The following is a 24,517-nucleotide window of genomic DNA, read 5'->3' as shown; positions in this document are numbered from 1 at the left end:
GTGGAGCAGGACCAACCAGGTCTTGCTCTCCTGTCCTCAGTATGAGGCTTTGGAGAAGTTTTACACCATGATTAGGCTCAGATAAATGTCTCCTCTGTGCTCCTCTTTATTTCCTGGGTTCAGGAAACAAACCTGCTTGTGCAGCGTCAATGATGCTAGAAGGGAGAAGGGGGCCATGACAGGGCTGTGCGGGAGGCTGTCAGGCCCAGGGCTGGCAGCCGGTGAAATGGCACTCGAATGCAGGTGATTTGGGATGCAGAGCTCAGGGAGCGCAGGAAGAGGAGCCCTACTTGTACCCAGAGCTGTGCCCCCGCCAGCCCCTCACCTGCAGCACAGCTCTGCTTGGGGACAGTCTGCTTGCAGCCTGGCAGCCTGCGGCGCTGCCGGCACCGCATGGCACCGTAAGGGCAGGGAACACTTTGTATTCCAGGTGGTGTAAAACAAGTAAGAGAACGAAGCTGAAATGCCGACATGTAAAGCTCGGGAAGGAGTAGCAAGGGGAACAGGGAAGTGGGGGGATGCAGCGGGCCCGGGAGCAACATGGCAGGGCTGGTCTCAGGGAGTGTGAGCATCGAACTCACTGCAGGAGCCCCAAGCTTTGCACCATGCACCCACAAATGGGCTTTTGGCCAAGGCTCTGCACCGGCAGCAGGGATGAGGCCAAACAGCCAAGAAGGGAAAGAGAGGGAAGGAGAAGGAGCAGGGATTAGTAATGCTCATGCCTGGTACTCACCTGGTGAAGTCTTCATCCCCGATCATGTGCCGTGGGATCGGCGAGTACCGGGATGGCGTCACCTGGGGAGGGACTGAGTAGGCAGGCTTGCTCTCAACGTTGCCCAGGTAGCCCAGACTGGAGTTATGGCTTATGTGGTTGTCAGCCAAGGCTGAGAAGGCTGCAGGGGAAGAGAAGGGCATCAAGAGCAGAAATCCATTTGCAACACGGATGTGGAGGCCAGCCCAGTGTTGCCCGCCATCCCAGCATGCTCCGTTCCCCCTAGCCCTGTGGTGCCCGGGCTGCCACGCCAGCGGCTGGTGGCGTACGTACTGCTGGCGTAGTCGGGGGGCGCGTACATGTCGTTGAGGTGGATGTTGCCAGGCTTGGCCACTTTCAGGTACACCATGTCGGAGGTGTTCTTCAGGGCAGCCACTGCCTCCTCGTGCCGTACATCCTGCAGGTTCGTGTTATTCACCTGCCGGAGGAAAGGGGCTGGGTGACACAGCCACGGGCAGGACTGCAGGGACCGATGCAGCCCTGTGGAAGCGGAGTGGTTTCCCGCAAGGTAGGTGCCTCAGTAGCTCTGGAGACAGGGTCCCATCTCCATGGGTTTGGCCCTCCTACCTGCAGCCGGTGCTGCACCTGCCCCTCCCACAGCACCATCCCAGCGGGGACCCCAGGGAAGAGGCGCGGGGCTGCTGGTGGGAGAAGCACTGGGGTTCAGGATTGGCACCATGGCATGGTGGAGATTGCCCGGCTTTGCCTTGCGGCCAGCGCTGCTGGCATCGGACTTACCGCAAGCAGCCGGTCCCCAATCTGCAGGCGCCCATCCTTCTGGGCAGCGCCTCCCTCGATGATTTTGGTGATGTAGATGCTGTTATCCCCGGGGATGTGCTGGTTCCCGATGCCCCCTGCGATGCTGAACCCCAGTCCTGAGGGGGAGTGAGAGGGCAGGTGAGGGACGAGGGACAGATGGATGGATGGAGCACTGGGCTGGCACCACGCCCCCTCTGCCTCACTGGGCTTCCCACCCTGCCCCAAGCCCGGCAGGCAATGGACCACCCTGCTGCTGTGTGGGGACAGCCCAGCCGCTGCACACTGCACTGTGGGGCTGTTCCACACCCCGTGCCCCACTGTGTCCCACACTGCTGGGCCACCCTGCAGCATCCTGCACGGTGGCGGTGCCACTTCGCATCCCACATCCCCCGTGATGCTGTCTTGCACCCTGTGGCATCCCACACCAAGGGGTCACCCCACACCATCCCGTGGGGCAGCGGGGCACCCCGGTCCTGTGGGCAGAGTGAGGGGTTCACCTTTGGGGCCCTTCATCAGGTTGACCTCCATGATGGTCTCTGGCGGGGGCTGCCGGCGGCGCACCACGAGCCGCACCACAGGGCCTGCTTCCTTCAGGGCCTCCACAGCTTTGCTGTGCACCACCTCGGAGACGTCCACGTCATTCACCCGCAGCACGCAGTCGTTCACCCTGCGGACACAGGTTGGCCCTGAGCTCCCCCAGGGAAGCGACAGCCCATGCCCCCGTGCCACCCTCCTCTGGACACCTCTGCCACCCTCCTCCAGCCATGCAGGCCCTTGTGCGAAGGAGAGCTGCTGAAGCTGGCCAGATCCTGACCTGTGGGGTGAGAGCAGGGTCCCTCCCGAAGGGACCAGGGGGGCTGGGGACCATGGCAAGGGAGGGGGGCAGGAGCTGCCTAGAGGGTCCCTGGGGGGATCCTGGGTGACACCCTGATGGGGCTGCTCTCCCAGCCCTGTACACTCACCCCAGACGGCCATCCATGGCTGCTGCTCCCCCGGGGATGATTTTGGTGATGAAGATACCTGGGTCATCTGGAATGTGGGGGTTGTCGATTCCTCCCGCTATGCTGAAGCCGAGGCCAGAGTTACCCTGCGGGAAATCAGACACCGCGTCTTTCCTCTGTGGGCAACCACTTGCTGCCGGCCCTCCTGAAGCAGTTCCCCCCCAGCCGCGGTTGTCTGGGGTGCGGGAGCCCTTACAGCATCTGTCGTGCCCCAGGGTGTCCGGCTCAGGGGGCAGAGGGCTGTGCAGCTGGAGGGGAGGCCGGTGCTCATCAGCCGAGGCACTCAGCGCAGCAGCACGGAGCACCAGATGGAGTGAGAGAGGGGGAGCCGCCAAGGACCTCCCTCACTGTCGCATCTCTGCTGAGAGACTCAGAGGCAAGAGGCAAGCTGGGGGAAGAGGGGGTGGTCCTTGGCAGAGAAAACCTCCCCTTGCTGGCTGCTCCCCAGGAGGAGACACCGATGCTGCAGCCCGCATGGAGCAGTGGGGCTTGTGCCAATCACCAGCATCCCACCCACCCCTGCCTCCCTGCACCCTGGGATGCAGCCACGGCACGAAGCCAATCCGGGGACCAGCAGTGCTGATGCCAAAATTTGCAGGATTGGGTGGAAGGGGCTGTCAGGATGGAGCGGGGTCTCCAGTTCTGCCTCCTCTCCCTCCCGGACATGCTTGGAGCATCTCTTTGAGCTTTGTCCTGCTGAAGTCTGCTCAGGGGGAATGCAGGGGCCGTGCCACATCTCCAGCTCCATCCCGGCAGCATCCCGGGATGAGTGGCTGTGGCCATGCGCCGCCTCTCCCGCTTACAGGGTCCCTATTAGTGACACACTCACAGGCGCTGCTTCCAGCTCTGTGCTTGATGCAAGTGGACAATTCCTGCTTTTTCTGCTCTGCCTTGAAAATCAGATGGCTCCTTGCCTTGTTTTCTCATGCGGAAGAGCTGAAACTTAGTCACATCCTATTGTGCCCGCCTCTCTCGTACAGAATGGGCTCAGGCCAAGCACTCTCCCGGCTGCCCATGGCCCCAGTGCTCGGTGCTAGGTGATGGGGAGCTCTGCCCTTCTGGGGGACTTGTGGCCAGGAGGGCCACACCACAGCTCAGGCTCCCAGGGATCATCTAGCACCAGCAGCCGGCTGGGGCTCACGCTTCTCCCCAGCAATTTGGGCTCAGCATCAGCTCTTGCAGCGACGCAGTGATCTCCGCTCTGACTTTATGCCACTCATGACACAGCACGTGGCATCTCCAGGAGCCGCCAATGCCTCTCACTACGCAATGCTCCCAGATGCTCTCCTGCTGGCTGGGATTTGGCTGGCACGTGATGAGGAGGCACTCAACGGTGAAAGGTCTGAGGCTGCTCTCCTTCCTCTAAGCTGGGTTCTGGTTACCCTGTGCCGAGCTCAAAAAAGCTGCTTACTGTCACTGGAGATCCAGCCTGGCCCCAGAAAGGCAGGTGAGACTGTGCAAAATGGTCTCCACCCACTTTGTTGTGCCTGTCTATGGAAAGGTGTGCTCTGATGCTAGCTACAAAACCTGGAAATGGTCCGGGAGGTGTTTATTTTTATTTTGATAAACCTTGAAATGGAGTTCAAGGGATTTCTTAGCTGGCATCGGGGTTGATGTAGACATGGGGGCAGTTCTTGCTGTGGACACATGTATGGTGGGTAAACCCAAAGCCACATCCCTCTGCGGATGGCATTTCCTCAGTTACTGCCCCCAGAATGCTGCTGCATTTGCCCTTGTCTTTACAACAAGGAGAAGGATTAATAACAGTGAACAGACCAGCAATTTTGGGGTACACTGAGGTCATCTCTGGGAGCCAAACACTGCAGCAAGGGGACAGCCTCACCCGCAGGCACCAGGCGGCTGCTTCTGCAGTAAGATGGGGCTATTGGATCCCACTGGGGACCAGATGAAGGGGAAAGACCTGGGTATGGTCCATGCTGGCCCTGGCTGCTAAGCACTGAAATTCCCTCATCGCTTCTCGCTGCTGGAGAGGGAATCACTGCCTGGGGCTTTGAAACGGGGGCAACAATGAGTGCTGCCTCTCTGTGCGACCCTGCCAGCTCCCCCCTTGCTCCTGCTGTGGGCTGAGGACAGAGGATTCTCTGAAGAATCCCTGAAAACAAGGCTTTTGCCTCTAAATTGGGCCCAAAGCGAGAAGCGCTCAGCCCAAAAAGGAAGCATCCCCTGGGCGGTTTCGTCAGGCACACCAGGGAAGCGGTGGGTGAGGCGGCAGCCCCAGATAACCTTCCGTCCACCCACCTCTGTGATGCAGAGCCAAGGGGAGGAGGGAGATGACTAAAGGCGGGGAGGAACAGAATAACGAACGATGCGTCTTCCCCTGCGACGCCAGCCACACGGCAAGGCCGAGCCACCCGGCCCGGCAGCGAGGAGGAGGCAAGGTGTGCTGTGGACCGCCGCGGGCAGCCTCCCACCCCGGCCATCCCCAGTTGGCAGGGCTGTGCCCACCTCTTGGGGCAAACCCCGGGCCAGCTTTTCCCGCTCCCTCTCCATCCCTCCATCCCTGCCACTCCCTGTGTGCCAAGGGAAAGCCCTCCCTGCCCTGCGCGGTGCTGGTTCGCCCCCTGATTACCCCCATCCGTAGCGGGGGGAGCTAATTTTAGCCACGGATGGTGTGGTGCACACCATCAGCTCTGTGTTGCCAACAGACAAGAAAAGGCTCAAGCAGAAACTGCCCCCGTTGCGGTCTGGTTTACTAGAAAACCCATCCTTGCCGCTTAGCGTCCCTGGGCTGTGTACCCCGTAGCAATGGGGAGGCCGGTGGCAGGGAGGCATCTGTCACCCGTGCCTGGCTGTGGGGTGCGCCTGCCCGCACACCTGCACCAGCAGAGCTCCGTGCACCTCCATTTTCCAGCAAAGGCGGTGACAAAGAGCCTCCCCGCCCCAGCTCCGTGCTGGCGCGTTTGTGGGGGCGAGGGTGTGAACAAGGGAGGCGAGGGAGAAGCCCTCCTCCCTCCCTTCTGGAGGGGTTTGCGGGGAGGGGGAAGCAGCAAGCCCACCTCTCCCTGGGCCACGGGGGCCATGCGGGGAAGGCAAGCGTGACACCCCTAAAAGCCTCCGGAGAGAGCGGGGAGCGGAGACTGACCTCTTCCCCTCAGCTGGTGCGGGGATGCGGGGGGTGCTGGCTGCACCGGTGGGAGGGCGAGGGGGAAGAGGCAGCAAAGGCGGCTGGCGAGCGAGCGAAGAGCACTTACCCTTTCCAAGACAATCTCCTCGTATTTGAACATCCCATCGCTGCCGTTCACCTGGGGAGAGGGAGACAGCACGTTATGGCACTGTGCCAGTCCCAGGGGGATTTGCTCTGCCCCTCTGAGAGCTGAATATCAAGAATCCAACCTAAAAGCTGTGCCATCACCGCTGAAAAAACCTTAAATGCAATTGCTCAAGCCTGCCCTGAAATTAAACTGTGCGCTGCTTTTCTTTCTGGGCATGAGCCAAAGCCTACTGACTTTAATGCAGTTCAGTGCAAAGCCTTTATTCTCCCAGCTCATTTCTCCAGCCATGAAAAGGAACACAACTGAAGGCACAAAAAGAAATAACGCCTTTCTTACGCAGCATGTAATTAACCTCGGGAATTCACTGCCACAGGAAGGAAAGAAAGGGGGTCGGTCCATTTAAAGGAAAAAAAAAAGTCTGTACATAATAACATAAAAAACACCTTTAGCAGCTTATATCTTTTAAATCTTTTAGTAGCATGACTGTGTTAACGGGGAATTCAGAATAATTTATTCTACTGAATGAGCTGGGTGCAAATAAAACAAGGTGCAGTTGTGGGGCACAGTAAAAGGGGAAAACATTGTGATGCCCTTATATAAAAAATGGTGTAGCCTGTCTCAATGCGGTACACCATTCTGATCCCCACGCTTAATAATCTCCCATACCCAGAGTGTCTAAGCAGGATTCTGGGAAACATAATGGCTTGAAACAAAAGGGATGCAACTGTAGGTTCTAAAGTAAGAAATGGTAAATGTACAGGTTAAAAACTTCCATTTTCCCCATAAGCAATAATGCACAGGAAAATAAGGCAGCAGTTTCACTTCAGGTCATCACGATCAGGCCATAAACAGCTGTCGAGGTCTAAAATTTAGCAAGATTTGCAAAGCAATTGGCTATTGGAACATCCAGAGCCGTTACACACAATAGAAACAGTTTGGGGGGGGACTGGACTCAACCTCACAATCTGAGTCACTCTGGGAAACAAGGGACGGGACGCAGGCAGGTCTGCACGGCACGGCAGAGGCAGCGGGACCCAGGGCTCGGCAGGCAAACGCCTCTCCCCTCATGCAGCCCTGCCTCTGCCTGCGGCCTCTGGACAATGTCCAGCGTTCCTCATGTGGATTTTACATCTGCCATTAACTGATGGCTTGTAGATCATACGGAGCCACTTTCTGTACATGCTCTGTATCCCAAACCGGAGCTGCTGTGGCTTTGTTTGGACACAGGTCCCCATACCCGGTGCCAGCATACCAGTTGTGTCCTGCTTGCCCAGCTTCCTGATACCTGCCCCCACGGAGGCACAACCCAGCCATCCTCCAAAACCCCACGGTGCTGGGTCGTTAGATGGAGGTGACAGCAAACATCATTTATGCTAAAGCCATCATCTGACACCACGGAAGAAAACTCAGCAAGGTGGCTGTGAGACCCTATTTATAGGTAGGAAGAGGAAATAGTTTTTCTAGGTGGGAATAATCAGGTGTCCTGGTGGGAGAGCAGTTCTACATGCCAGGATCTGGGATGGGGCTGTGCCACCTGTGACACACGCACCCTCATCAGTTGCCTGGTTCAGCCCTGGTGAGGCCAAAGCAATCCCGCACCCTGTTGTGGGTACCGTGCTTCAAGTAGGATGAGGTTGGGGAGAGTCTGGAGCGGAGAGATGGGATGGGGGCTCCAGGGAACACAGGCTGAGAGGGTTGTCTCTCCTTGCATGTGCTCCGTGCCTGGTGCCTCTCAGCCACGGGAAGATTTCAGGGCACAGTTCAGGGCCAGGACACCCAGATGCTCCAATATTAGGATGTTCTGATCCTCCCAGCACATTGGGAAAGGCTTTGGTCAGCTCTTGAACAGGACCCCTCTGCAGAAAAGCATGGGGCATGGCAGGATTAACCCACAGCAGCATCCCCGACAGCCTCGGAGCGACAGGGACGTGTGGCTGGTGCCACGTCCTGCCACAGCACCACCCTGGGCCATGCTCCCACAGACAGGGGGGCATCACTTCCCTCGCCACAGGCTCCCCCTCTGCATGGGTTGCCTTTCCCTCCTCGCATCCTACCATACTGACTAATCCTGAGTGGAGCTGACTCGCTGGCCCGCGCCGCCCTCACAGTCTCCCTCACCGCAGCCTCCAGGCTCATCTCATCTCTGCAGTTGGTAGCCCGGCGCGTGGGGCATGGCATTGCCTCTCCCCAGCTTTCCAGCAATTCGGATTCCTGGCACCCTTCAATGCTACACACATTGTCCTCTCTGCTTTGGCATTCAACACAGTTGCCACACAGCCAGCCATATGCACACCCACGGCCGCAGAGGAAGAGTACGTACATACCTACAGGATGGGGATGTGCAGAAAACTTTGACAATCTGTGAGCCGCGGAGAGAGCCAGCAGCGCAAGCCCCGCCAAGCAAGCGGCGGCTGATGGCAAGTGCCTGAGGCACAGAGACACCCTGGCACGTAACCCCATCAGGCACCCCACTGCCAGGCAGGCGAGTTTGGGATATCCCCGCTCCCCAAATCTCGGGGCTGCCAATGCTGAGTGGTGTTTTGCATTGCTCCCTGAAAGCGAGCGGTGTCGGTGCTTGCCCAGCATGGCACGTGCTGGGAGCAGCCTACTCTGGCCAGGCATGCCGTGGTCAGCCAGGCCTGACCATGAAGTTTTAGCTCTGATTGTATTTCCAAAATCCATGCAACAGAACGCCAGTTAATTGCATAAGGAAGCCAAATGGAGAACTTAATATATACCACGTAACCAAGGGAACGAACCAACAAAGCAAACGTTCCAGCATCAGAAAATTGAATACCAGTCTCTCACTGACGGCAAAACCTTCCCGCGGCACCCACTGGAGCCACCATGACCTGGCTCTGCGGCAGGCTGTTCCCCCTCTCCTTCGCCGGTGCCCTGTACTCCTCCCCAGCTCCTCTCTGGGGCCTTCTCGGCGCTACTGGCAGGGAGATGCCTGGCTCCATTGCCCCCGGACAGGGAGAGCACACACACACACACACACACACACACACACAAACACGCACACACGCACCCACCCACCCCCCACCCGCTCCCATCTGACATCTGACTGACGGGGTGGGGGGTGGGTGGGGGGTGTCAGGAGCTAATTATCTGTTCCCAGTGTATCCTGATCTGATTTCTCCTGGAAAAGAGTAAGGGTATTTTTTTCCAAGCCCTTCCCACACAGCAAGCCCACCTGAGGGCTCAGAAAGAGGCCCCATTTGCTGGCCTTCGCTTCCCTTTCATGTTTTGAGCAGCAGGGAAATAGTTAGCGATGATGACATTTAAATCATCAACAGAAGGCTGCAGAGTTAACACTCATCAGATAAACAGAAGAGCACACACCTTCCAGAGCTACTGCAAGCTGTCTGCAGGCTCCGCCGGCCAACACCGCACCAGCGCACGTGGAATGCACTTCGCAATTTGCTAGAGAGTCAGGGGTTTTTTTTAAATTTTTTAAATTTTTTTTAAAGAAAAAAAGGAGGCCAAATTTAGAAAACTAGGATGGGGTTCCTCAAACCCAACCCAAATAGCCCACCAGGCTGCAAGAAGGAAATAACCTACAGGAAGGATAACACTGCCTGCAGCCACTTTCAGAGCAGGATCTAGCCTATATCTTGTGGTTAGGACGTGATGGGGACAGGCACCGGGACCTGGTGGTGGAGCAGCTGTGTACCCACGTAATGACGAGAGTCTGAAGGCTGGAGGGTCAGCCCTCGGCGGTGCCAGCCCGACCCAGGGGTGGAGGGCACCTGGCGATGCCCCACGCCTGCCCCAGCAAGGGGAAAGGAGAGCAGCCCCGTGCCAGGGCAGCAGGTGCAATGGGCACCTCCCCGCTGGCACGGGCACCGGCAGCGCTGGCGAGGGAGAGCTCTCCCTTGCCTGCACATGGCAGGGGGCCCAGAGAAAATAGGTCAAGAGCTCCCTCCCTTCACCTCCCCGCATCCACGCGTCCTGCTGCAGCACCGAGACCTACTGACTCGCTTCCAGCTAACCCCTGGCCTCAACCCCCTCGCGTGCGTTGCCCACAGTGTTGGCCTTGCGCACAGAGTAAATAAACATCGTCTTTCTGGTCAGCCTTTTGCCAGAGGGCCACGGGGACGCGCCTGCTGAGCTGGGGCAGAGGGAAGGTGTTTGGAGCCTGACAGCTGCAGTACACATTAGAACGGCTCCTCAGCCATGCTCTCTGTGGGAACTGGCAGCAGGATGTGCCACTGCCAGCGCTTGGGACCAAAGCGTGAAGGTGGCAGTTTAGTTTTGATTTTTTCTGTTTTTTCAGGCTTACAAGCAAGTTTTGCCCTGCTCAAAGGCACCACTGCAGCAACTGTGGCTGGGGACCCTAGCAGCAGAGTCAGCGCTGCACAAGGAGATTGCCTCTGTGCTCACCACTGGCAGAGCCCGGGGCTCCCATGGTGCTCACTGGCTGGGATCAGGCCTGGGAAGCACTTGGCTTCCTTAGACCTGGCTTTTAGAGATCGAAGAGGCCGTGGCACCTCGCTGCTGGGCAGTGGGGCACCAAAGGAGGGCTCCAAGGACCCAGGCTATGAAACCTCCAACTCCTCAAGGGCTTTGGACCGACCTTCCCTGCTCACTTTGAGACTACCTGGCAGCAGTTGCTATGCACCCTGGGCAGCAAGAAGGTGTTTCAGCTTCAGAGAGGCAGCTCTGAAACACAGAGACCACGTCCACCATGGGAACTGGGCTTCCGATGCTCCGTCTCCCCACTATGGACCTGCTGGGCAAAATACACCAAGGGGTGAAACTGTGAGCAACGACCCGGAGCTGGCACAGGTGATCCCACCTGGCATGCATCCTTACCCTTCAAGGGATGCTTTTAATACAGCAGGAATTTTATAAGGATTTATATGGGTTTTTACATCCTGCGGGTGCTGGGCTCTGCACAAGCCGCAGGCAGCAGAGCTGAGCCCCGGCCCTGGTGGTGAGTGGGACCTGGTGCTGCAGCTCGTACCTTACAGTGCTGTTGGTGCCACATGCTCTTGGGGATGGAGGTGGGTGGACAGAGAGATTGAAATGTGGAGCAGACTTCTTGATAAACAGCCGGGGCCAAATTCAGCCCAGCAGCTAGTCCAATGCAATCAATGGAGCTAGAACAGGAAGGAACTAGACTACATCCATCTGTTTATCATTAAGGAAAGCACTGAATAGTTAAGTAATTAAAGACTGGAAGATGTGACTTTAACCCTTCCAAATACATACTGTACCAACAGGCTTCAGCTTTTGGGTTTGTAAAAAACATGCTTCCAGATTTGCCATTTTTGTGTACTCTTCTGCAGCAAGCCCCTGGTGTGGCTTCTTTGCTGACCTGGGAAACTGCTGAATGGGAGTTTTCGAGGTATTTTTCCTGGAGCCTGAGGAGCCCGGCACCCCAGAGATGGAAAGGATGGAGCGGGGCTTGTTTCTGTGCTGGTATGACATGAAGTAGAAGGTAAGAGGGTTTCCAGGCTGGAGGTTGAGAGGAATCAAAGTGAGGTGTCTCCTCTGCTCCTCTGGGCACCCCGCAGGCGGCACATGCCTGGGAACAGGGTTGGTGGTCCCCGCTCTGCCCAGCGGATGACAGCCACAACCTGCCCCTTCCTTTTGACCACCACAGGGCAGTTCCGCCTGCCACCCCCCGCCCCTGGCATGTGCTGCTGGGGTTGGATGGATGGGGTAGGTGACTGCCATCCCCAGGGTGATGCTGGTGCCTGCCAGGGGTGCAGAGCAGCCCCTGAAACCCAGCCAAGCCCACCCCAGAGGCTGCAGGAAAGGAGCTCCCATTCAGCATGGCAAGAAGGAGCTGCGGCCAAGGTGTGGGGAGAAGGGGCGGGCAGGGATATGGAGCTAAGGAGGTGAGGGGGAGTGGGCGGGAGGGACATGGAGTTAATGAGACGGAGTGGGGGAGGCAGCCACGAGGGCAGGAAAGTGCAGTGCACTGTAGTGGCAGGAGGTGGCTGCTGGCCTCTATGGGCGGGGTCCCTGCTGCTGGCTTCTGCAGGGCTCAAGAGCCTGCCTGGGATGACAGAGCCTGTCCTTGGCCTTCCGGCTCACCTCTCACTGCCCTTGGGCACACAGGCAAGGAGGAAGGACAGGCACGGCTGGAGCCTGACGAAGGATGTGGTGCTGGCGGCTGCAATGGCAAGCAGGCAATGTTCCTCCAAGGGAGGGAGGGTGCAAAACAGATGTAAAAGCAGACTTTCCATCCAGGAATACCTCCCTGCCCTGCCCACAGCACACCCCTCACTCACCCCAGTCCAACCTTGCAATGTGTCCTTCCCCTCCAGGAGACATCGACCTTTTTCCAGTTTCCCTGTAGAACAGCACCAGCCAGGTGAGTGCAGAGAGCAGGCGGCAACATGGCACCACCCTGCAGCCAGGGCGCCCAGCACGCTGCGAGAAGCCTCCAACCCCACAAACACCCTGCCATGCCATGCGTTTGGAGAAGGAAAACTTTGGCAACTGCAACTCTGGGACTGCAACTCTCTTCTCCACGGTCGTATAAGGCTGCTGGGCCCAGGACCACCGCTGTGAGAGAGGCACCATCACCTTCCTCCCCATTGCCAGGTGGCTTCAGTTCAGCACCCGAGGCATAATTAAACCATACAGCCAGGCTTGCAGAGGTCTCAGCTGGGCTCCCCTTCCTTTTTGTAGCCCTGCCAACCAGCCTAGCACAGCTCTGATGCACACTGACCCCACCACAGGCTGTGGGCCGAGATCTGCAGTTTTTTACAAGGAAGGTTCAACCACCAGAAGTCACCTGTAGCCCACCACCACGACTCCAAAGACAAACCAACCCCAGCTCTGAGTCCTGGTGCCACTTCATTAATGTGGAAGGCAGCTGAAATTTGCTGCATCAGAAGAAAACCAGGTGCAAAGCACCCAGCCTTGGCAAGCTGTCAACTTGAGCTCCCTTGGGGGAAAAAAAGGGGAGCACCCCAAGAGCACGGAGCCAGTGCTGCTGAAATCCATGCTGGCCACCCTGCTCCCTCCATCCCCCTAGCCGGAATGATTCACAAATGTTCTGGGAAGGGATGCAGCAGCGTGCAAACCCTCTCTGCAACAAACTGAGGAGGATTATCTTTATACTATGCCAAGAGTGCCAAACACACTGTGGCTGCACTCACAGTCATCAAGCACTGCTCAGCTGCTGGCAGCCTTCACTGGGGCAGAAGCAGCATCTGATGGGTCCTGCTGCCCTGAGAACCAGTGGGTGCGATGCCAGCGAGCGCCCAGAGAGCCCTGCCTCTCTCCTGAGGGGCCAGGGCAGCTCAAGGGGGCTGAGGCAGTGCACGAAGGTAAGCGATGGCCCATCAGAGCCTTGCAGCCACCCTGCATGGGAGGCTGAGGAAATGGCTGTGTGGGTAACCTGAACACAGCCAGCCCAGCTCCCCCTGCTCCTCTGATGCCTGCTTACCCCACAGCGTGCCCCTCTGAGTGCCTCCTGCCTCGTACCCTCCCTGTGCTGGAGTCTCCAGTATCACGTGTTGCTAGCCTTCGCTCTGCTCAGAGTCACCCAGCCCCAGCACGGTTTGGGGGTGGGATGTGCTGTGGGGACATGGCGCAGGTACCAGGCTCCTCTCCCAACTCGCCAGGGCCTCCTTGGGCTGGAGGAGCCTTTCCTGCACTACCGAGCAGGGAAAATGCACCACTTGTTCAAAGGAAGCAAAACAAAACCAGGAGACTTACAGAGAGCCCTTGTTCCAGCGAGTCTGTGTTCACGATAATGGGAACAGGGTTGGCCTGTGGGGAGACAAAAGCGGGATGTCACCGAGCTGAGCGATGAACCCAGCCCTTCACGGTGCACTGCCTCTCCCCTGGCCGTGCCACCAGAGGCAGAAGAGAGCAATTCAGGAAGGGCTCTGCTCTTGTGCCTCCTCCAGGTGTCCAACAGCCCCGGGGCAGGTATAGGGCCACAGCATGGCTCTGGGCATTGGTCCCCTCCCCAGGCCTGGTGTGTCCCCAACACCCCATGGCCTCGGCTGCTGGGAGGGAGATAGGAAAGACTTGAAACTCTCCCAGCCTCAGGCCAGAATCCCACCAGCACTAAAATTTACTTGAAATCCACATTTCTGAGGGATTAGGAAATAGGAGGAGTAGGGAAAGAAGTCCTTCTGAGGGAGGGATATATTGCCAGCAGACCAGCCCTGAGGCCTTCATGCACCTTCCAGCAGCTGCTGCTGCCCCTCCTAAGCATGGGGCCACCATGCCCTGGGAGAGGTGGCGGAGTTTGGTCTCTCATCCTCGTTACCCCTGGGGTAAACCCTCTGCTCGGCTGCCTCGGCTCATCCCCTCTCCCCACATGCATTCCCCCTCTTGCAGGGCTCCCCATAAACCTCTCTCCGGGTGCCCCTCCTCCTGGGCTGCCCTTTGCCCATTAGCAGCACATCGTAGGAGGGACACACGGGCAGAGGGCAAGCGCAGGCAGGAGAAGGCAGGGACGAGGCCCTAAAGGGAGGGAGGGTGTCCCGGGAGAAGGGCACGGGGGAAGCTGCACCGCCGGCGGCTGGAGGGACGGGAGCGGACGGGGCCCCCAACGCTGCCCGCGGGGTCCCGTCGCGCCGGAGCTGTCCAGCGCCGCAACCTCCTGAAGGCGCCGTGCCCCGCGGAGCCCGCAGCGCAGCCCCTTTCCCCGGGAGCAACCCCTGCCGGCGCGGCTGCTGGGGCAGGAGAGCTGGGGAAGGCATCTGCCTCCGAGCGTGAGCGTGAGGGAGAAGCGGCAAAAAGTGAGAAATTTAAGCTTAATTACAAGGCCAACATTCCTCGCCGGCATGCAACAGCAAGTGGTGCAAACTTGGGGGTGAGCTGGGATTCACATCATCATTCCAAGGCTTGTGTGGAGAACAACAGCCAGAGAAAGATGGAGAAACGCTAACAGACATGAGCTACAAGGGGAGGGGAAACCTCTTGCCTTAGGGCATCAGAGTCAGGAGCAAGCAAGTCAAGGTGTAGGCTAGTGCAGCAATTAACAGGAACCACTGTCTGTCCAGTAACATGGGTGGTTGGATTGCACAGCCCAATGGCCTCTCCGAGTCCGTGGTATTTTCCAGGAGCAGGCTACCTCCTCATTGCCCTCTTCCGGGTTTATACAACTTCAACAGAGACCAACCTCCTCACGTAACCCAGCATGGCAGTCCCCACAGTCTCCTGTTTTAGCTGATTGTAGTTCTGGACTTTTCACTCTCCTCATTTCATAGGTGAGAGAGTTAGGGGTCAACCGGATTGCGGTTTAAATCTTGCCCTGAAAGGTTCTGCTCTCATATGGACAGGGCAGGAGGCAGTTAATTTGATTTATTCAGATGCTTTCTGATCTTTGCTGCAGCTGTAACTATTGGTTACAAAACCATAGTTTTTATGGCAATTAATTCTCTAGCTCAGGCAAATATGACCACTACCAAGCACTCCTGCCAAACCCCTCCCACACACATAAGAGAATTGCAATTTTCAGGTCCAATGTCCTGGGATCTCCATGGCCCAGAAGCAATGTTAAACTGGGAATATCCCCTCTCTGGCAGTACACAGTCCTTGTATTTAATCCAGATAATTTGTAAGATAGCATATATTAAACTTGGCACTGGCTTTTATTAGTCCCCAATGCAATTCTAGGAAGGGATTCCACATTTCAAGGCAAAAAAGAAGCACTTCTACTGCCAGCAATTAACAAACGATGGATGTTTGAACCTTGATGTGTCAGAGGCTGGCTCTTATTAGATGAGTTTCCAGGAAGGATGCAGAAGAGGCAGCCTAAGTGAATGTAGCCCGTCACGTGCCCCATGATTTATGACATGAATTCAACTCCACAAATGATGCTTTGGATGCCTCCCAGGGAGAAGCGCTCTATATGATAAGGTTATAGAGGCTTTTGCAGGTCCAGCCTGAACCCTCCACTGAGCCCCACTGCAGTCTCTTTGTTGAATTGCTAATAGCCCACAAATCACACATCACATTGCCTCGCTCACACAGTGGCAAGCCCTAAGGACATATTTTGTCTAGCCTGCTCACTGCACACCGAGCATCCTTTGCAGCCATTCCACACTAGTGATTTTTACATCTCAAAATACAGCTAGGAGCAAAATTTCCCACTCAGGCTCCAGATGGGACCCAGGAGATGCCGAATGTGAGTGGCTGCTTAAAACAAAGTCACACATGGTCAGGAGACATTCAGATGAGGAAATCCCCGCTTGCCTCCTATGGCCAGCTATTCCAGCTACTACAAGAAAGGTGTTTGGACATTAGCTCTGACTTCCACTTGCAAATATTCCAACATTTGCACCTTGCCTGTTCTACTGCAGAGTCAGACCAGACCTAAGACTCAGAAATAAGCAAGAGAGCCTGAAAATTCAAAGCCTCTGCCTCCCTCCATCAGGCAGGCACGTGTACTGAGCCCTCTGCTAGCCAGGGGAGGAGGGAGAACATCATCATTTTTTGCTGGGCAGCAGGAATGTGCTGGTGAATTAACCATGCCCTCAATTCTATAGGGAACGGTAAGTAATTTATGCCCTGAGGAGCAGGGAGTTGCTGCGTGCAGGGAGGAGAGGGAACGGGGCTCTGTATTCAGGTCATATTCAATGGGGGCTGTCAGATCTCTTCCGTCTAAACCACTTCATCACACTATTATTATTTACTAAGTCCTGTTTGTGCCTGGGGGGTTTACAAATGGAAAGAGAAGAGGTCCAAGCCCTACGGTGCTCACCCCACAGCAGCAGGACTATCAGAGCCCAGTGGAGCTAGAAGCGCCCCAAACTCCTTCCATCAGGCAGAGGTGCAGGGGGCTGCACAAATCCTTGGGCTCAGGGGCTGGAGGCTGCGGGGAGGGTAGGACTCAAGGAGGACCTTGGGGGTGAGGGAGTCACCGCACAGATGTAGAGAGATTGATCTAGGTGCAAAGCCAGCGAGGCAGAGAACAGCTGTTGGGAAAATCTGGGCAGCAACAGGAGTCAAAGGGAATAGCGGTGAAGGGGGACGAGGTTTGAAGGTCAGGATTCAAGAGCTCTCTGGTCTCACGGGGGCTGAGAGAAGCAGGACGTTTCATTCCCCTGTGTCGAGGCACCAGCACTCAAGCACTACACAATGGTCCCAGTGGCAGCCACAGCCCCAGTGCTAACGGAGGGAGCAGCAACCTGCCCTGTGCAGCCCCCAGTGAGGGGCTGGCTCCCTGCAGAGGCCCCGGGAGAGCCCAGAGCCCATCTGGGGGCAGCTGCCTCCATGGCTAAAGCCAGGAGGAGGCTGTGGGTCTGCATGCAGGGCAGGAGGGATGTCTCCTCCCGACAGCTCGCAGCTCCCCTGGGCTGGGGCGATTCCACTGCAGCATGTGTAGGGAGCAGCAAGACAGCCACCAGCGCTTGGACCCACCTCAGGCGCAGGATGCTGCTTTTCAGAAACACCTTTAGGTATCACCTCTGGGCAGTCACCTGAGAGGGATCACTGCTGTTTGGGCTGTATTTCCAATGACGACTGGCCTCAGCAGTCCAGGGGCACTAACAGAGTCACCTGGGGGCACCCAAGCCCCAAACGCCTATAGGTATCACCCTTCACCTGTTTCTGTTGCTGTCATCTGCTGGGGCAAAGGTAGGAATTGCAAAATATGATGATTTTCCTAAACTTCCAACCAAAAGAAAAGCTGCAATTAAATGCAAATGGAGGACATTCATTAGCTTGCTTCAGAGGGCCGAGCCTTGCCCTGTGGCATTTCCCCAAGGACTGCTCTCAGGGCTGGCACATGGGAGCCGGCGGGAAACTCTGAACTGAAAGTTCAAGATACTCTCTCTAGAGCTGAAATCCTGAAGCTTTGCAACAGCTTCACATCCTCCACAGAGCCGGCATGGGAGCCAGCCCACAGAGGTCAGGAACTATGTACCTCCTCCAGACGAAATAAACGTGGTGCAGACGTCCCACGCCAACAGCAACTGGATTGTACCCACATTTTACCCATTTCCACCTTAACCAGCAACAGGACTCAAACAGGAGCCTCCAGAGCTGACAAATACCAAGCCTAACGAACAAAGCTTGTCTCCGCAGGAGGCCAGTGTGCCCCATGTGTCACACACTGAGGGATGCACAGGACAGGGTGACAATTTGTGATGCTGGGCTAGTACATGAGAAGCAAAGTACTAACTTAACTCCCTTTATTTCTGCAACTTCCCTGGATTGGATCAGAGTGAAAAGTCAATCTGCCTTTTAATATCCTTTGCTTCATACCCTCTGAGGTATAATAGTAAGACTCAAAAGGAAATGGCTCTGGAGATAGGCGAAATTCAGTCTTTACATCCTTTTAAAAGCTCTCAGGGGCAGAGGCCAAGTGGGGAAATGCCCAACAGATGCATCTAAACAGGGTGAACACACTGGGCTGCTTGTAGCCCGCTCCATCTGCTTTGATTTTCTTTTTTTTTTAAAGGGTGTTAAACCATGGAGAAAACTGTGTATTTACAGCTACGAAAGCAGCTGCTCTGTGGCAGGACCCAACAGTGCCGGGTGCTGGCTATGAACACACAGGTACCGGCTTGGGGATGCCAAGGAGCGGTGCGATGCTGCCGTGGCAGCGGGGTCGGCTGTGGGATGCCTGGGCACCAACAGGCTCCTGCTGCTGGGGGGAGCGGGTTCACACCGAGTTAATGAATTTAATTTCACAGGAGCGAGCCCAGGTCCTGCCGGCGCAGCACACAAGGCGAGCCCATGCTCACCGCCACTCACCCTGATAAGCACAGACACGTTCATCTGCTTCGTGCCAGACTTCCCTGCCCTTCGCACAGACGCTGTGTTTTCCCCAACGCTGGGGCTGCCTCCTGCACCAACCCAGAGCCCAACACGTAGCTGCCAAAAACATCACCTCCCAAAGCACCTGAGATGACACAGCTCCTCCACAGCAACCTGTGGGCACTTCTGAGGTTGAGGCAGGACAGAAACCTACTCCTGAGGCTCCCAGTGCCTGAGGCGAGGGAGGGGACAAGCCTTGGCTCTGGCCCTGCCAGAGGGCAGGTGCATGGAGCAGAGTGGTGCTGGCACTGTCCCTCCAGGCTGCTCCAAGCCCTCCCCCGGATGCCTGCACACCTACAGACACCCTCAGCTTTCACCTGGCTGTGCCCATGGAAGCCACCTCACAGACCTCCCATGAAGAAATGATGCACGGCACATCCCTTCCCAGACCGAAGCCTGGCTCCCAGGTGGCCCACGAGATGTAGGTCTTTTCCTACATCTGAACACCAAATCCATGCTTTGGCCTTCCTATCCCTTCCCTTCTCAAGGGGAGAGGTACCACACTGCTGCCAGAGGCTGGTCCCCTTCTCACAGCTCCCTGTGCTCACCTCTTTTTGTCTTCATAGGCTCTTTACATGGTGGTCAGAGCCGAGGGTGCTTGGGAGTGTCGGAGAGCTGCAGAGCCCCAAGGGAGAGCTGCACCCCTCAGGGCTCCCATGGGTTGGGACGGGGAAAGGGAGCAAAAGAAAATGAAGACTGGAAACTGCTGGAGGCTGAAGAATTTCAGGACCAGAGATGAGTCTCCCTTCCCTTTAACTGGGCTGGACAAAATAACTCTCTTTGTTCTTTTTCTCACCCACTGCAACAGCGACCTGTTGGCTGACACCATTTGGGCAGGGCGAGGCACACACCACCCAGCAGTGTGCCTGCATGAAGGGGAGCGACAGGCTGAGCCTGACCCCATGCCCTCCTTCTGCACAGCTCGAAATGTGGCATAAATGACGTAGGAAATTATGCCAGGGCTGACTATGGAGCTTGCGGGTGCCCAAACCCCCCATCCTGGTCCCGGCTAGCCAGGCACCAGCTGCTGCCCGTGCCCCCGTCCTTGGCTCCCAGTCAGCGTGGTGACCCACGGGCGAGAGCAGCCCTCCTCTCCAGTCTGCTTCTGAGAGACATCAGAGCTGGGCCGTTTCGGCAGTGTGAACAGGCTCTGGGGCTGCAGCAGCAGAGCCCCTGCCCTGTGGCTGCGCCTCGGCACCGACTCAAAGCACTGCAGACATCCGGAAATGGGGAACGCGGGACTTGAAAGGTCCCTGGTCACAAGGATCTTTGGCAAAGCCACTGAAGTGCCCAAAGTGTAATGCGAACACAAGCAGCTACTGAGGGTTTAATCTTTGGTTTGGTGCCTCTTTTTTTTTTTTTTTTTAAAAGAGTAAGCTTAAATAGGGACTGGAAAAAGCCTTCACTCAGCAGGGAAGGAAGAAAGCTTCCCCAAACAGAAGCTCTATGGAGTGTAAGTTTCCATTTAGAAACCATTAAGGCCAGCGTGTTCATACTTGAAAGTTAGACATCCTGTTCCAGGCTCAGCCCGCTAAAATAAGTGACCCAATTTGCAAAGGTGCTGGGCTCCGGTAGCTTCCCTCTGACCTGGCGGTACCAAATAAAACTGACTCAATTCCTTTTTTCACAGGAAAAGTTATTATCATCTGAAAGACTCACGTGCTTTTTTCCCCCCTCTCAGACAAATACATATGTACAGGGGAAAAAAAGACTGAATAAGGGACAGTGTTAAAGATTTCTTTGGTCCTTGAGCTTCAAATACCCTGTTTCCTTCTCTTCAGTAAGTTTCAGTGCCCACCTACTTACAAAGTGTTAGGAAACATGTTTCTGTGGGACAAAAGCAAACCAAGATCCATCAACAGAGACTCAAACTAAATTCCAGTTAATAGGAAGGTGACAAGAGGTATTTAGGGCCTGGTCCAGAGTGCTCTGAAGCACCACATGTCCCCAAAAATAATTACACCCTCTGAGCAGTCCTTCAGCAAGCACCATCCAAGTGAGCTTCTGCAGACTGAACTGTGAACTTCATTTCAAATTCAGGTATTCTGAACTTGTTAAATGCTGTATTAAAAGTTTGTATCTCCAAGTCCCTGATATATGTTCATAGCATATTGTTGAATTTGCAACGAGGGCCCTTGAGGGATCCCTGTATCATCCCATCTTTGCATGTGTTAAAACCAGCTGCAAGCATTAGCACAGCCCATTGCACCCGCAGTGCTGGCATGACCTTACAGCGGGGGTTACGCCCATTCCTGAATCGCAGCTGAGATGCTGAGCCAAAGACGCACTGTCCCTCCTGCCAACGTGCAGGGTTTGGGATGGCAGGCAGAGCCCCCACGTCCCAACCACACTGAGCTCCTTGTGCCCCAGCGCAGACCAGTGCTGGATCTGCTCTCCCCCGGGACTCAGAGACCACAGTCCTCTTGGAGAGCATCCTGCATGGGGCCGTGAGCCATGGGTGCCCACTATATAACCACAGCCATGGCTGATTATGGCCTGATTAGTCTTAATGACTTCCTCTCTCTAAACGAGCATCCACAGCTAAGGAAGGAGCGCAAGCTCCTCTCCTCCCATCACAGCATGTGACACGCCGAGGGACCTACCCGAATGAGGCAACTCACCAGGAACGGCGATGGCTTCTGCCTTGCTTCCACCTCCCACTCACCTCTGCACCCAGGGTACTCACACGGGACCTCTGGTACGGCCATCCCTTGGGTTCTCCTGTCATGCAACCCCCTGTGGGACCCTCCTCCCTCAAGCACACCCTGAGGATGGCCAGCAGATCCCCTTTGAATCCCCGGCACTGGTCAGGACCAGGCTCAGGCAGGTCCCAGCCAGTTAACCCCAAAACCATGGGGGAAGAGCCAGGTGGAAAGCACAGCCATGGGGGCATGGAGAGCATCCCTCCAGCAGGGGAGAGGGCAGGTGCTGCCACAGCAGAGGCTGAAGATCTTCCTGCCACCCCCAGGTTCTTCACAAGGGGCCATCTCCTCCACATTGGCTACATCCCTGCTAAAACCTACCCATGCTTGGCCCTGGTTGCCTCACTAGTGCGCTCTCCTCCTCCTCCAGCAATGTGGCAGGGCCACATCCTCCCATTTTCAGCAGGTACTTTCCTCTTCTTCCACATGTTGTGCTGATGGGGTCTCTCCTACGCATGTGGCTTCAGATGCTGCCTTTACAGCAGCAGCTACATATCTACTACGGCCAGTTTGGATACCAGCTCCAGCACCTCTCCCTGTGCTGTTCCTGGGGTTCCTCTGGCAGTTTGACACCCTAAAACCAGCAGCGGGGTGCAGTGCTGGGGCTGTGGTCTGCACATCTGGGCTGGCTGGCAGGCAGCGGTTGGTAATCCAGACAGAGAGGAGCTAAGCTCAGTCCTTCAACTCCCCTCTCTAATTCCAGTGTTATCCCTTACCGTATTAATGGGATGTGTCAGAAGAGTCAGCAAGCACAAGCGCACAGGCCCTGTCCAAGGGTTCACGTGCTCAAGGGAAGGGGGAAAAGTCTTACAGGTGAATAAAGAAACCAAGGAGACAAATGTTCTCAGCTGTCCACTCCTAAATGAACTTAACGTGTTTTGGGAAGGAGCACTGAGCACATCTGACCCTCCTCAGCCCCATCCATGGGACAGGTGACAGCAGGACGTGGGATGCTCCGGCGTGGGTGAGAGGAACCGTCTCACCCGGCATCTGGGTGTTAAGGCATAAGTTTCCCCAGGAGACGCACAGGGAGGGGGAACGACTTTATAAACTGTGCCTTGGTTCCAGCTGGGCAGCAGGAAAGGAAGGTCAAGACCATCAGAAATATCAGCTGCCTCCCAGGTCGGCAGGGCAAGGGGCTGAGGGTGGGTGTGAGGCTAGGTTTGGGGAAAGGAGAGCAGCTCAGCGCCTGGTTATAGCGATTCAACTGGGTGACGATGGCAGGATCACCAGATGGAGATGCCCAAGAAACAAGCTGAGAGGTGAAATCAGATGGAGGGAGATATATTAGGAACAGACACGCAGATTTACACATCATGAGTGAGGAGGTGACATACAGGTCTGTGGGATGGGAATCAAACTCTCACAATGAGGGAGTGGAGTGCTATGAGGAGTGGTGGAGAGGGAAGACCCTCCTGGGACTCCGGCTGATGGGAGGATACACTGGAAGAGATGCTGAAGGTGGAGGGAGGGCAGGGGGACCACTAGCGACTGCAGAGCAGAGGCGGAGCAGATGAACAGGGTCAGGAACAAACAAGCACCGCACTCAGCAATGGAGCCAGACGCGAAGGGCAAGTTTCACTACAGTTGTATCTACATTTAGGTTGCCAAAAATACCTTTCACAGATTGGCTGTCTTTAATTAAAAGGATGTCTCCTGTGCTCGTCCTGCCACGCGGGGCTCTGCGTGGATGCTCTGCGGGGGGGGCTTTCCCACAGGGCGGCTCCTCTCTGCCCACATCCTCCCGTGCCCTGCCTGCACTGGGCAGGTCAGGCAGCAGCGCTTCCCCCACATGCCCCTCCATGGCACAGAGCAAAGGAGCAAAACTTCACCCCCTTCCTGTTTTGGCTTCTCTCCTTCCCTCCAAACGCGGAGAATGCCTTCCTCCTCTCTCCTCCTCCACCTTCCAGTGCAAAGATTTAGCTAATTTCTTCTATGAATAGCACAGGAGTAGCCATAGCAACATCACCCTGCCAACCTCACCACCTCCACTGCCTCCGTGTCCCCGGCACCCTGTTCCTCTCACCCTCCCTCGCACCTCCCCAGGGAACATCTGGGGCTTCAGCCATTTTCCACAAAGCAACCCGCGTTTGGCTTCCCGCCTTCCCCCTCGGCGCTCTCCCTCCTTCCTTCCAGCCATGCCCACCAATCGCTCAGAAACCCAGCCCAGACCCCCATGACCTCCCCAAGGCTCTTTCCTCCTCCTGCCACCCATGCCCCAAGAGCCAGGAGCCCCAAATCCAGCAGCACTCAAAGGCTTGGTGAAGGCTGGGGCTTCTGCCAAGATGTGCTGCCCTATGCCCACCTAGTCCAGGTAATTCCCCAGTGCACAGGAGGAACTACAACAAGTGATGTTTGTGCATGGAAAAACACTGCCTTCGGTGAAACACTCACTGCCGAAGACAGGCAAGGAGGACGTGTCCCCCTCCTCCACCTGCCTGGCTATGAAACGCCTCTGCCAAGGGGGGCCACACAAGCCCGGCACGCTCCAGGCACTTGCAGGTGGTCAGGGACTCATCGTGACGCTGCTCTAACCCCCCGCTGCATCCTCCTGACCCCCCAAGAGGGAGAAAGGGTCCGCAGGAAGGGGGGACAGCAGTACATCGCATTTCTGGCCAAGCAAGGCCAACAAACCTGGGGCAGCCCTGGGAGCGGAGGGCACTTCCCAACCATGTACCAGGGAACTGCACTGCTTTGGGCCCCTTCCCCAGCCATGAGAGGAGGTGCCCATGCCCCTGCCACCCCAAATGCACATGAAAACACTGGTGAGACCCTTGGGAGCCTCATGGGGGGCCCCGCTCTGGCCACTGTGCCCCGGCACCAGGGACCCCAGGTCCACAGGGCTGGACCTTCCCTGCGGGAGGGAAAGGTGCTGGCTGCTGCCAGCCCTTCAGCACAAGAAGCAGCACTGGAGAAGGGGCTCGGGCATGGCCGGGCAGCTCAGCACTCCTCTCCTGAGAGCCCGTGCGCGTCACTGTGCAGGGGAGATGAGGGGTTTGAGCGCTCTGCTCCTCCAGCGCTGCGCATCAGGGATGCTTCCCTGGATTGCGCTGCCATTCCTCCCCCAAAGCCGTGAGTCCTCTTCTCACCCCAGTCTGGCAGGGGACGACCGGAGTCCCCCACCAGCAAGAGAGTGGGGATGAGGGGGGCACAGGGCCAGCCAGAGGGACAGCGATGGGAACAATGGAGGACAGCAATGACAGCAAGCACAGGGAGCAGGGACTAATGAACAGGGAACATGCATAGATAAGGGAGAAGGAGTGGAAGAGATCTCAGAGGGGAGAAGAAAAGCAAAGCAAAAAG

The 24,517-nt window shown here is 56.5% G+C and overlaps 1 protein-coding gene across 5 annotated transcripts in view; it reads right to left on the bottom strand.

Annotated features, from left to right (window-relative positions):
• DLG3 (discs large MAGUK scaffold protein 3) overlaps positions 1-24,517 on the bottom strand; it is a 78,299-nt gene that overhangs the window by 25,221 nt on the left and 28,561 nt on the right. For 3 of the 5 annotated variants that reach the window (XM_059824508.1, XM_059824509.1, XM_059824510.1), the window contains 7 exons: positions 13,449-13,502; positions 5,745-5,795; positions 2,494-2,618; positions 2,029-2,198; positions 1,511-1,647; positions 1,046-1,190; positions 734-893 (listed from right to left, as the gene is read on the bottom strand). In XM_059824508.1, coding sequence (XP_059680491.1) covers positions 734-893; positions 1,046-1,190; positions 1,511-1,647; positions 2,029-2,198; positions 2,494-2,618; positions 5,745-5,795; positions 13,449-13,502 — 842 coding nt within the window. The remainder of the gene's footprint in view (positions 1-733; positions 894-1,045; positions 1,191-1,510; positions 1,648-2,028; positions 2,199-2,493; positions 2,619-5,744; positions 5,796-13,448; positions 13,503-24,517) is intronic. The other 2 variants (XM_059824511.1, XM_059824513.1) reach the window with 2 other exon arrangements.

The sequence above is a fragment of the Gavia stellata genome, chromosome 14, assembly GCF_030936135.1.
Source record: "Gavia stellata isolate bGavSte3 chromosome 14, bGavSte3.hap2, whole genome shotgun sequence".
Taxonomy (NCBI): domain Eukaryota; kingdom Metazoa; phylum Chordata; class Aves; order Gaviiformes; family Gaviidae; genus Gavia; species Gavia stellata.
This window is presented reverse-complemented; position numbering and strand designations above follow the sequence as displayed.